Source organism: Carcharodon carcharias, chromosome 10, assembly GCF_017639515.1.
Source record: "Carcharodon carcharias isolate sCarCar2 chromosome 10, sCarCar2.pri, whole genome shotgun sequence".
Classification (NCBI taxonomy): Eukaryota; Metazoa; Chordata; class Chondrichthyes; order Lamniformes; family Lamnidae; genus Carcharodon; species Carcharodon carcharias.
In genome coordinates this window covers 62,669,348-62,682,904 of record NC_054476.1, presented here as the reverse complement: position 1 = coordinate 62,682,904, position 13,557 = coordinate 62,669,348, and the positions used below count along the sequence as shown (strand labels likewise).

Genomic DNA, 13,557 nt, shown 5'->3' with positions numbered 1-13,557 from the left:
CGGTTCCAGCCTATCTTCCTGTTGGGATGTGGCATATGCAGAGCCATGTGCATGCAGTTGATGGCTCCTACACCATTGAGAATTCTATTTCCCTTACAAAGCTACCTCCTGCCATATCAGGCCTTTCACAACAGCCAAATGTCGTAGAAGAGTTCCATGAAAAATCATGGGTTGGACACTGGAAGTATAAGAAAGGGTTAAGGAAAAGGATTGGGGAAAAATAGTTTAAAAGCGCACATCAAAAGTGAAAATTGCTGAGTGAAAGAAATCAGCAGCATGCTTTATTTTTATTTTAGAAAGGAAAAGACAACTGGATTTTGTATTTAAGTGTGCATGAACATGTTCCTGATCTGTGAGTGGAAGACTATCTTGAAAATGTCTGTGTTCGATTTGTTTTCCGTATAAACATCACCCACTGCTCAGTTCTGAATGAAAAGTTATTTAATCTATTGCAGCCACAAGCGTGTGCTATTCTAAGTTTGTTAATTGCAAATTCTATTAAACTATATGAATGTGCCTTGGGTTCAGTCACAGGGAATATTGCATTAAATTTGGTGCTTTGCATTCATAACCCACTAATGAGATTAATGAGATTAATATTTCTAATTGTTGAATGTTGAGTTATTTCAATTTAAGATTGTGGTACCCAGAGTTGGGGAAAACGATGAATTAAAATGCAGGAGTTATAAGCATGGTATAAGGATGCAGATTGGGAATTAGAACATGGAACTGTTTAGAGATGCGTTTATCGCAGTACCGAAGGGTGAACCGAGAAAAGAACTGGGACTCTTGACTGGATCCTGAGTGTTCCTTCATCACCAGGGAAAACTGTTAAGAATTGTGCAGAAGCTCACAAGCTTTGGGAAGCTCCACCCTCTAACTTCTTTTGTAAAAAATATTGAAAGTTTATTTCACTGTAAAAGCTAACCTTTCCTTCATTTATTTTCAGTGTTATTACAGTAAACTGAAAGTCACTAAAGAAAGAAAAAGATCATGTACAGCTTTTTCCCTGGCTGTGGCTCTGCTCTATTTTTTAAGCTGTCTTGTGTTTAATTTTAAAATATTCTTCTGAATAAATTGGAATTATTAAGGTTAATTAACCTATTTAACGGAAAAAAACAGACCTAATAAAAACAATTAAATTCTGGTTGTTGTAAATTGTTCCAGACATTGCAAGAGAGGGAGTATTAAAGGATTTGACATCTCTGAAAGGGGATGAATCACCAGGTCCAGCTGAATATATCTCAGGACTTTAAAAGGGAGGAAATTGCAGAGACTCTATATCAGGCTTGTTTAACACATGGTCCCAAATTCCAGTTAAACAGGTGAATTTCAATGGCACATTCTGCATGGAGCTGCTCCTCCAATCACAGACCACTTCTCTCCTATGTTTACTGCTGATAGGCTCAATAGTGTGTGCGTGTGTGTGTGGGGGGGGGGGGGGGGGGGGGAGAGTGAGTGACTGCGTGTGTGTGCCTGTGTGGGGGGAAGCGAGAGTGAGTGACCGTGTGTGTTTGTGATGGGGATGGTGGGAAGAGTGTGAGTGACTGCGTGTGCCTGTGTTGGGGGGAGTGGGAGTGACTGAGAGTCAGTGTGCGTGTGGGGGGTGGGGGGGGGAAGAGTGAGTGTGTGTGTGTGAGGGAGTAAAAGTGAGTGAGTGAGTGTGTGTGTGTCGGTGGGGGGTGGTCGGGAGTGAGAGTGAATGACTGCGTGTGAGCGGAATCGTCCTGGATTTGCACAATTTGTGGTAGCAGTTGCAAAAAACATTTTACCCACTGGCCACAATTGCAGCTTCTCACGCCGTATCATCACAAACCCACCACATTAATTATGCATTCCCAGGAAACATATATTTCCATTGCGGGCGGGCTCTATTCACCCTCCACACCATCACCTTGCAGCTTCATCACTCCGGGCACCATATTTAAAGTCCAGCCACGCGTGCACCTCTCAGTGCTTCCAGCCCATGACTGCTGCGTGGAAGGCAAGATGACCGCAAAAGGCAAAAAAGACAGCAGCACCTAGGTTTAGTGGCACGTCCCTTGAGCGCCTTTTGGACACCATGGAGGCCCACCGTGATGTCCTTTACTCCTGCTCTGACCACAGGAGGGGCAGCGACATCACCAATCCAGCATGGGAGGTGGTTGCAACAGAGGTCAGCACCAATGCCCTGTAAAAAAAAAAAACACCCTAAGCTGTTACAGGATGAATGGTCTCTTCGGTTCCGCCAAGGTAACTCACTTTTCTCATCACTCAACTCTTACACTCACAAACTCTTCACACATTCACAGGGATCTCACACCTCATGCCACCGCACCACTAACTCTCTCACACATCCTCACATCTCCATCAGGCTGAAATCCTCTCAAGCACACATCCTCATCCCATTCATGGCTTCGCTGATCACACAAACATTCCATGCATCCTGGGCACACTCTCTCAATCTGTTTCCATGCAGGAGAAGCCTGCTCACATCAGCTGGGAGAGGTCCCAGACGAGGGGTGGAGTGGCCCATATTAGGCCCCTCACTCACTTTGACGAATGCGCCATCACAATGACTGTGAGCACATAGGCCTGCAGCGACGGTGAGGTCGGCAGTGAACATCCACCTGAGGATTCTGCACCACGTCATGCTTCTCTCAATGCAACTGAGTGCTCTCTCTCCTACTTTTGACTCCTCTGCTATGCACTAATCACTACTTCTGTTCACAGGTAGCTCTGCCAAGTGACTGACACCCTCAGCCAGCCAGTCCCTCAGCTCCATCCATATCCTCACCTCCAGCCAAGAGGGCACCTCCTCCATTGAAGAGCTGGAAATGAGCAGCCTGGAAGACCAGTCTCAGCGCTTACCCACACCCTCCACCAGCGCAGCGACACACACTTCGGTGGGACCTAGATTTAGAGCCGGGTCAGGTTCACAATCTGGTGGGCACCACACAAACACACGTCTGCACCAGCAGAAAACAGGTTTGGCCAAGCTCCCCGACACTCAGAAGACTGCTGGGGATCAGGCATCTGTGAGGTCCGAATCAGATGACAAGCCTCTGGATTTGGCCTTCCAACTCATCCTGGAGAGTCAGCAGAAGGCGTGGGAACATCACACAGAGCTGTTGGAAGCCCTCAACAGAGTGGCACGTGAGTCCAAGGAGTTCGCCCGCCTGCTCTCTGATGAAGTGGTGTGTATGGAATGGGTGTGTATGGAAGTCTCCATGGGGAAGATGGAGGGTGCCATGAAGACTCTGGTCCAGCAAAATGCAGAGGTGTGTGTAGACCTGCACTCCATCGCAGGAGCCATGGGTGCGTTCCTGCAGTGACATGAGAGGGAAATGGGGCACCTCAACGTCTCTCCAGGTGCTCCTTCCCCTCAAGGAGTCAGGCTGGAGACCCTGGGCACCGCAAGTGAAGAGGAGCAACAGCTGGACATCTCTGGGTCATCCACTCAGGAATCTCAGAGGCTGTCCTCTCCCTCCAAGACCCCCTAGATTGTGAGCCCCTCAGCCTCGTCCTCTGTCAGCGCAGGGGGAGCAGCCAGCCGATGAGTGGTGGTTTCTGGGAGAAGTGTGTGCGTATGTGGGGTGGTGGTGGTTGGGGGGGGGGGGGAGGTGGTGGTTGGTGGCAGCAGGGGCAAGCCTTTCGGAGCATCATACAAGCACTCTCCCACATGTGCAGATCCTTCACATATTACACACACCTCAATGTCCTGAGCATTTTGAATTGCTTGCTGTGGTTTGCTATCAGTTGTCCGTCTGAGCTGACCTGCATCTTGGCACACCCAACGATTACACTCCCATGCAGCACCTGATCTCACCCACCACGACTGTCGCTTCACTTTTAATTTAGACAGCATGGTCTGGGTTTGTTTCTTTGTAAGCTCCCCCATCTATTCCCCTCCCCCAGTCACCCATTTCCTTTCCCCCATCACAGGTGACACCCCTGGCATCACCTTCCGCCCCCACTCCGTGAGCTACCAGCCACAATCCTTTTCCTTCAGGTATGTCCAGATGAACATGCATGTTCCATTCCTTCCCCAAAATCCCACCCGCATCCACATTCACCTCCCCCACCTCTTCCTTCCCACCCCCGAGGTCTGTGTCTGCCTCCGAGTCCTCACCAACCACCCTTGCCGTCCCTTCTACCAATACAGTCGAACCCTTGCTCTCCCACTCTATTGCCTCACTCTGACCTTAGTCAATCCCGCCATTTCATCATGCCAAGCCCACCCTCAGTTCGCTCCCCAGAAGGCAGTCATGGACATATCAGACCCCTCCCTTGCACATTCGCCTGGATATCCCCCCCGCAACCCCTTGGAAACCCTTTCCCCCTCCAGGCCCCTTCCCCTCACTTAGTCCTCCCACCCCTCCCAGGCTCCCTGACACCCCCCCACCCCCGCTTCGTTCCACCCCCTTCCGGTCTCCCTCAGACACCGTTACTTCCACTACCCTTAGTCCTTCCCCCCCTTCCGACTCCTTCATCCAGACGCACTTCTTCCTCCAGCCTGACTTCTTCCCGACTCCTTCCACCACCTTTACTACCTCCCCTCTCCGCATTCCCTCCCATCTCCGCATTCCTTCCTCCCCTGGACTCCCTCCCCTCTCCTCTCCAAACTCCTTCCCTTACACCTTCCACTCCCCTTACACCCATCTCCCCAGTTGCCATCTTCTCTCCCGTTACTCCCTCCCCTTGCTCCCAAATTCATGCCCGACACCTTTGTTCCCCTGCAACCTCACACCCCCCTGACACCTTCATTCCCCCCAACACAACCTCACCCCCCTGACACCTTTATTCCCCCCCTCCTCACCACCCCGACCATCTTCATTCCCCTCCTCCCAACCTCACCGCCCCCCCACCCCGACACCTTCATCCCCCCCTCCCAACTTCCTCCTCCCAATACCTCTTCCTCTCCCAGTCAATCCTAGACCATCCTCTCCCACCCTCTCAACTATCATCCGTTGCGAGCGTCAACGGTGACTTTCCAACTTTCATGAGCTGCTTCACAGCAAAGCCACATCCATGAGAATCCACCCAGCATGCCATGGACATTCCTCCAGTATGCTGCTGCTGTCAAGCTCCATCATCTTCTGCTCCTCGGATGTCTGCAATGTGAGCATGGCTGTGGTGGTAAGAGCCGAATTCTGCACGTTATAGTTGTCAAGACATGTTTTGCACTGGCATGTTTTCCTGCCAACAGGGGGTGGATGAGTCCGGCAGGCTGGCCTTATAAAGAAATGCTGCCATATTACAACGAGGTGCACAACTCCCAATGGCGGGGTACGTGGCCCGCCATCGCTAGGCGAGCAGATGATCACCAACTAGCTTCACACCATGGTAAAACCGATTTTTGGCCTCCCCAACATATTGTGCACTCACGCCACCAAACAAAGACAATTACGCATGTGTGCGGGGGAGCGTGAGTGAGTGACTGGGTGTGTGTACACACGTGAGCGCGGGTGGGATGGTATGAGACTGAGTGACTATGTGTGCGCGCGTCTGTGCGGGTGAGGGTGAGAGTGAGAGTGACTGCACGTGTATATGTATTTGTGGGAGGTGAAAGTGAGTGTGTGTGTGGATGTGCTTGGGTTTGTGTGTATGTGGGCGGGTGGGTGGGTGAGTGAGTGAGTGACTGTGTGCGTATGTGGGACGGGAATGTGAGAGTGAGTGACAGAGAGTGCATGTGGGGGAAGTGTTAATGAGTGACTGAGTGTGTATGTGTGCATATATATATGTGTGTGTGCGCGCGCATGCATGCATGCAGGGGAAGTGGGGGTGAGAGACTGTGTGTGTGTAAGGGCGGGAAATGAGTGAGTGGCCGAGTGTGTTGTGTGTGTATGAGTTTGTGCATGCATGTGTGGAGAAGTGAGATTGAGTGACTGTGTGTGCACGAGTTTGAGGGAGAGTGTGTGCATGTGTGCGTGTGCACGCGTGCATGCGTGAGAACGAGTGACAATGTGTGTATGTGTGTGTGTGTGTGTATGGGGGCGAGAAGGGGGGAATGAGAGTGAGTAACTGTGAGTATGTATGAGTTTGTGTGTGCGTGCATGCATGGAGAAATGAGAGTGAGTGACTAAGTGTGTGTGTGTATGTAGGGACTGGAGAGAGTGAGTGACTCTGTGTTTATGGAAGAGTGTGAATGAGTGACTGAACGTGTGTGTGTTTTTGGGGGGTGAGAGTGAGTGACTGAGGGTGGATGTGTTGTGTGTGTCTGTATGGGGTTGGTGTGTGTGCTTGGGTTTGTGTGTACGTGGGTGGGCGGGTGAGTGAGTGATTGAATCTGTGTAGGGGGAGTGACAGTGAGTGACTGAGTCTGTGTGGGATGGGAGAGTGAGACTGAGTGACGGAGAGTGCGTGTGGGGAAAGTGTTAATGAGTGAGTGAGTGAGTGTGTTGTGTGTGTTGTTGTGTATATGACCCTGGGGTGTGCAGATGCTGATTCTCCCCTACGGGTACCCGAGAGCCCCTGGCTGATTCCATGAAGGGCAGGGGGAGCTGGAGTGAGATCGAGCTGCCCAGCACCCCAATCACGCACACACTGTTGGAGGCCAACTATGACATCAGCGATGGAGCTAAGCCCGTGCAGCAGTGCAGGAGTGACGTCCTGGACTGAGGTTTCCATGAAGGCCGCCACCCTGCCAGTGCTGACATCAGTGTGTTACAACGCCGGCACTATCACCTCAGCCTGAAGACGGGCGGAATCCTCCATCATGCCTTGCAATCTGAAGAGTGCAGACTCGTGATCTGACTTAGACTTAAAAGGTGACTTAGACTTAAAAGGTTTCTGGCCACCAGCAGCCCTCTGACTGCCAGGTACCTGGGAAGTCTCTGCCGCCACCTGCTGTGGATCAGACTGTGCTCATCAGCATGTGATCTCGTGCCTATTCTAGAGCTAGGTCCCACTGATGTGTGTGTCTCTGTGCTGGTGGAGGATGCGGGTGAGTGCTGTGATGAAACTTCGAGGAGGGTGCCTTCAGATTCTCCTTTGGGGGTTTGTTCGGGGCTGGATTGGAGGCCCTGGGTCATGGACTCTGTCCAGTATTTGGCAGATGTGCCTGCGAAAGCAAGGAGAGATAATTAATGCATGGCAGTGGCCTGTGAAAAAGGACACATCACTCACAGCATGGTTGTCTGATAGATATTATACCGCTGAATCCTCACTTGGTATAGCAGCGCCAACCTCACTGTCAGCACAGGACTGGTCCAGATCATGGCCAGCCAGCTGGATGGCTCTGTTTTCAAAATCCATTAAGACCTTGATTTTGGGCATTCTGCCACTGGTCTGTGACACCTCTCTCGTTGTGTGCCACTTGTCCTGCATGGATAGAGATGAAGAAAGTGTAAGCAGGACACCTGCTGGGCCAGATTATAGATGTGCCTGGCCTGTGCAGGTGGTGAGTGGTCCCATGGACAGGCTGAGTACAATGAAGGTGTGTGTGAGAGAGAGTGAATGGTGATATCCCATGCAATGGCAGAGAGTGAAGGCCCTGTGTACTGTGTTTGTGAGTGTGAGAGTTGTGTGATGAAAAGAGTGACTTACCCTGGTGGACTCTTGCAACACTAGGTGGCTGTCCTCTTCTGAAGGGCATTGGCGGTGACCACCGCTGCCACTGCCTCCCAAGCCAGATTGGTCACATTGCTGCCCATCCTGCGACCAGAGGGGGGGGGGCACATGACATCCCAGCAGGCCTCCATACATCCAGCAGTCACTTGAGGGAACCGTGATTAAACTGGGGAGGCAGAGGTTTTTTTTTTCCTTTGCTGGCTATGTCCTCCTGGCAGCAGTGGTGAGCTGGTAGCAACGAATGGTGTGCTGGCGGTTGCCTTTTAAACATGGCAGCCAGTGTGATGCAACAGCAAGGTGATGGCAGGAGAGTGAATGAGAGCCCGCCCGCAATAGAAATGGTGTGTTTCCCAGGAGTGCATAAATAATGAGGCGGGTTTGGGACAATACGGTGTGAAAACTCGCCATCGTGGCCAGCGTTAACCACCTGCTACCACACTTAGTGCAAATCTGGGAAAATTCCACCCTACATCAGTGATATTAAAAAACATAAAAATTAGTACCAAATCTCATTGAACATAAAGTATTAAAATCTTGAAACAATTTTTCAATAGTTTGTTATGTATTTCCTTCTAGGAAAAATTTGTCCTTAACTTCTGAGCTCCAAGACAGTGTAACTGGGGAGTACCCCAAAGATGTGATAGGGGAAAGCCCCCACCCCCAGCCACCCACTAAAAGTTCCCAGGTTAACGATTACATGGTAATTGCCCAGGAAGTGCAAACTTTCAATGGATAATTGCTCTCCACTGGGAACCATCCAAAAATGCAATTTACATTGCAAACTTCAAATGGCTCTGACTGTATTACATCAATAGTTACCCAGAAATCGAAGAACTAAAACCATTTCTAGCTTCTGGGTAACTACTGTAAAGATCCACACCAGAACCCCCCAACTGAACCCCCAGCCAAAATCCCCCACCCCCTCCACAGAACTCCCCCACAATCCCCAACCCCACAGCACTATCACCCCCCTACCCTGCTGCCATGGGACTCCTCAACACCCCACCTCCTTCCACAGGAACCAACAACTAGCACCCTGGCCTCCCCACAGGGGAACTCAGCACTCAGCCCTCCCAGGCTTGAGTCCCGACACCCCCCCACCCCCCCATCCCAACCCCCCCCCACCCCCCCCCAACCTCACCCCCCCAACCCCACCCCCCCACCACCCACACCCACAACCCCCCCCACCCCCCACTAATTTAGGGAAACGAGGCTCAAGTTTTTTCTGATCCTTTTCCACTGCTCTAAGTATGGCAAGGTTGAATTTCTGCCTCCCAGCAACTTCTATCTCCGACCTAGTCCCATTTCCTAAGGTTAGATACTCGCACCTACCTTACATAGAAAGAAAGAAACTCAGGCACCTTGTCATAGACTAGATGGGCTCACACTTTACCCAACCAGTTCACTTGATTGAAATAGAGAGACTGATCTTGCACTCATTCTACTCCAGTTCCCCCCAGATTGATATTTTTATACAACAGAGTGTCTCAAATCCAGGTATCCAAACACCAGAGTTATCTGAAAACTGGATACTTTTAGAACGTGCCATGCATCAATTTTAATTCAGTAAAATAAAAAAACTTTCCTGGACAATTCGGCTAGGTGTTGCATTGGCATGTAGTGATGCCTAACTAGTTATCCTTTTCGCCGTTTGCACATCAGCCTTTTCCCATTCTCTGTGCGACCCTTGACCCCACTTGACCTGCCTTGAAGCAAACCACCCAACTCAAAATCCAGCATGATCTGAAATCCGACACAGTCTCACTCCCAAAGTAGCTGGTTTTGAGACACTATAACCGTACAGAAAAGTAGAAGGAATAAATCAAAACAAATTGGCATGCCAAAAGCCTGAAAAAGTGAATGGTCAAACTCAAAACACGTTGTTACAAAATATGAATATCTCAACTAATTTCATTCAGTATTATCTTTAATATACATAATAATAAAAATCAATATTTAAAGTGCAATAATACTCACCGCAATAGAAATACCTCAATCTCTGGACTAAAACTCACTGTATCCATAAATAACCCCATAAAGGTCACAGCTATCACACCTGATGTTCCGACCCATTCACCTGAAAATAAGTCAAACATACAAGCAACAATTTAAAGGGTGCAATTGCATTTTTAGCTACAAAGTCACCTTTTTTTCAGCACATAATTCATGTAACCTAAGGAAGCTGAGAAGAATCAGAGGGACATGCTGACTTTAAATTCATATACCATAAATGGGAGGAAAATAAATCATTAAATAGAGCAACTAAATCTCACTTGTTCAACAACTTTAGCTTCATTAAATTCCCCCGAAATAGGTCCTCAGGTGCTCTGCGCTGCAGGAACTCACCAAGCCTCCTTAGACAGCACCTTCCAAACCCACAACTCCCTCCCTAACAGCACTGTGGGTATACCTGCATCACATGGACTGCAGCAGTTCAAGAAGGCAGCTCAACATCACCTTCTCAAGGGCAATTAGGGATGGGCAATAAATGCTGCTCTAGCCTAGCCAGGACACCCACATCCCATGAATGAATTTTAAAAAGTAACTCTGTATAAAACTTGAAGCTTGCAGCAGTACTCCAGAATTTGAAATGTATTATGACATCCTAATAGCTTGCTTTTGCCAACAGAACCTAATTCATACATTATTTGTGGCATCCTGCCTGTTCCTTCTAACAATACCATAGTCAATTAATGCCAGTGTTTAAAGTGGGAGGGGGGAACCAGGATATTTTGTTTCAGTTTGGCAGGTAGAATACAGTGTCAGTAATGAGGAGGTCATGCTCTGCACACGTATTCAGCAAAAGAGGCTGTTGCTGTTACCAGCTCTGTTCCTCCCTATAACTCCCTTCCAGATTTGATGGTATGTGCCAACTCTGGCATTGAAATCACCAAGGATGATGCGTTCATCTGATCTTAGCACTACACGAAAGATTCTAGTTCTTCATAATTTTCATCTTCACTTCTTCAGGATTTGTTGTAGGTGGATAAGGAATGGCAATGGTGGCATGAACACTTCTCTGAGAAAAAGTTGCAATGTCACAGGTTTGTCATTTGTGTCTTGTGGTCAACAGCACTTGCACTTGGCCAACAAGTTTGACATTCTAGCAGCCACTGTGGATGAGAGCAGGGACTAGAGGGTGAATGAGCAAACTGACCACAACACCATGGTACGGGGCGGAGGGGAGGATTTCAGATTGAGGGAATAAAAAGGAATGTAGAAGGACGAGGGGACAATATAGTTGGGGGAGAATAGATATTCTTCACTGCAGCCCACAATGCAAGTCCTGAAGGCTGTGTTGTTCAACCTCAGGGCTGGAGAGGAGCTAGGAGGAGGAGAAGAATCAAGTTGCTGTGATCTGTGTGGGTACCAACAACATAGGTAGGATGAAAGAGAATATGAGCAACTAGGGACTAAATTTAAAATACAGAATCACAAAGGTGGTAATCTCTGGATTACTACCTGAGCCACGAGCAAATTGGCACAGAGTAAATAAGATCATGAATATGTGGCTTGAAGATTGGCGTGGGAAAAATGGGTTTCAATTCATGTGGCACAGGCAGCAGTACTGGAGAAATAAGCAGGTGTTCCTTTGCTTTCACTTAAATTATGCTGGGAAATTGAATAACTAGGGCTATAGAGAATGCTTTAAACTGAATAGTAGGGGAAAGGATTCACATGAGGAAATTTAATTAGTTAAAGGAACAGAGAAGGTAATAGTGCAGGACAGCAATACAGGTAATGATAACCAGAGTGCATCAGGAAAAGATAGGGCATATATACATAACAGTGCACCAGCATATGAGGTCAGAGAAGGGAAAAATGTTAAAAGGATAGAATTAAAGGCTCTTTATCTCAATGCACACAGCTTTCATAAAATGATGGATGAATTGATAACCCAAATAGAAATAAATGTATGTATGATAGCCATTACAAAATCATGATTGCAAGTACCCAAGACTGTGAACTGAATATTAAGGGTATTTGACATTTCAAAAGGATATGAAGAAGGAATAATGAGATGGGGTAGCTCTGTTAATAAAGGGTGAGATCAGTACAGTTGCGAGAAATGATCTTGGATCAGAAGATCAAGATGTAGAATCAGTTTGGAGATAATGTCATGCAATCCAAACTTTACAAGGTAGTTATTTTTTAAAATATCCCCTTTTACTTAAGGTGAAACACAACATTCTGAAAAGAGGGATGGTGAAGGCATGATAAACACCTGAGTTCAGTGAAATTGCCACGTGATCCGCTTGCCATGAGGAGAGAAACTCAAACAGAAACCCTTTGAAGCAATGATTGGCCAAGGAGTGGATAGTGTAGAGGATAGCCATAATCTCCAAAACAATATGGATGGGTTGGTGGAGTGGGAGGTAAAGTGGCAAATGGATTTTAACACAGACAAATATGAGGTCATAAATTTAGGGAGCTCAAACAATTACAGGGATTACACAATAAATGGGAATATACTAAGAGGGGTAGATGAAGTGAGAGATCTTGGCGTACAAGTACACAGGTCCCTGAAGGCAGCAGTTCAAGTAGACAAGTTTGCAAAGAAGGCTTATGGAATGCTCTCCTTCACTGGCAGAGGTATAGAATATAAAAGTAAGGATATAATGTTGGAATTGTATAAAACACTGGTGAGGCCACAACTGGAGTATTGTGTGCAGTTCTGGTCACCACATTACAGGAAGGACAAAATAGCTCTGGAGAGAGTGCAGAGGAGGTTTATAAGAATGTTGCCAGGGTTAGAAAAGTGTAGCTATGAGGAGGCAGTGAATAGGTTGGGGTTATTTTCCTTAGAACAAAGAAGGCTGAGCGGTGACTTGATTGAGGTGCATAAAGATAGAATGGACAGGATAAAATTATTTACTTGACGGAGAATTCTAGAACCGGGGACATAGATTCAAGATAAGTGGCAGAAGATGTAGGGGGAGCATGAAGAACTTTTTTACGCAGAGGGTAGTTGGTGCCAGGAATTTGCTGCCCAAGTTGCTGGTAGAGGCAGAAACTTTAAACTCTTTTAAAAAGTACCTGGATCTGCACCTAAAGTGCTGTAAGATGCAAGGCTATGGGCCGGATGCAGGAAGGTGGGATTAGAAAGGGCACCTGGGTGTCCTCAGGTTGGCATGGACAAGATGGGCCGAATGGCCTCCCTCTGTCCTGTAACTTTTCTATGGTTCTAATGTAGAAGGTCAACCCCAAATTAAGCTCAAAGATCCAATGTGTGCTTGCGTTTGAGTAGAAGTGGTTGCAGATATGAGGATGCTACAATTTATTCTGAAATGTGGCTGCACATATAAAGCAACAAATGCCTACAAATTTGAAAATCACTGTGCTATTGTATACAGTGCGATAAATTTATGATTAGGCACTAATCAGATGCTGGGCACCCTCTGAACCTTTTGCGTGTTGACTACTCTTATTAATTTTGCTGAGTCAATTTAATCCCATATCCCATCTACAAAGGGATATAGATAGGTTAAATGAGTGGGCAAAAATTTGGCAGATGGAGTATAATGTGGGTAAATGTGAACTTGTCCACTTTGGCAGGAAAAAGAGAGTGGTATACTTTTTGAATACGGAGTTTGCAGAGATGCTACAGAGGGATCTGGGTCTCCTGGTACGTGAATCACAGTATATGCAGATATAGAAGGAGATGAGGAAGGCAAACGGAATGTAAGCATTTATTGCAAGGGTAATGGAAAATAAACATAGTTAATTTTTACTGCAGCTGTACAGGACCTTGGGGAGACCACATCTAGACGACTGTGTACAGTTTTGGTTTCCTTATTTGAAAAAGGATATAATTGCGGTCAGAAGCAATTTAGAGAAGGCGCACTCAACTCATTTCTGGGATGAAGGGCTTATTTTATGAAGGAATGTTAAACAGGTTGGACCTATACCCATTGGAGCTTAGAAGGATGAAAGTGATCTTATTGAAACATTGAAGATCCTGAGGGTACTTGATAGGGTAGATAACGGGAAGATGTTTCTCTTGTA

General features: G+C 47.4%; 1 protein-coding gene across 1 annotated transcript in view; it reads right to left on the bottom strand.

Moving 5' to 3' along the window:
- LOC121282838 (sodium/hydrogen exchanger 10-like) overlaps nt 1-13,557 on the bottom strand; it is a 395,537-nt gene that overhangs the window by 320,718 nt on the left and 61,262 nt on the right. Inside the window, exon 7 of the mRNA XM_041196650.1 lies at nt 9,529-9,628. Within this exon, the coding sequence (XP_041052584.1) occupies nt 9,529-9,628 (100 nt within the window). The remainder of the gene's footprint in view (nt 1-9,528; nt 9,629-13,557) is intronic.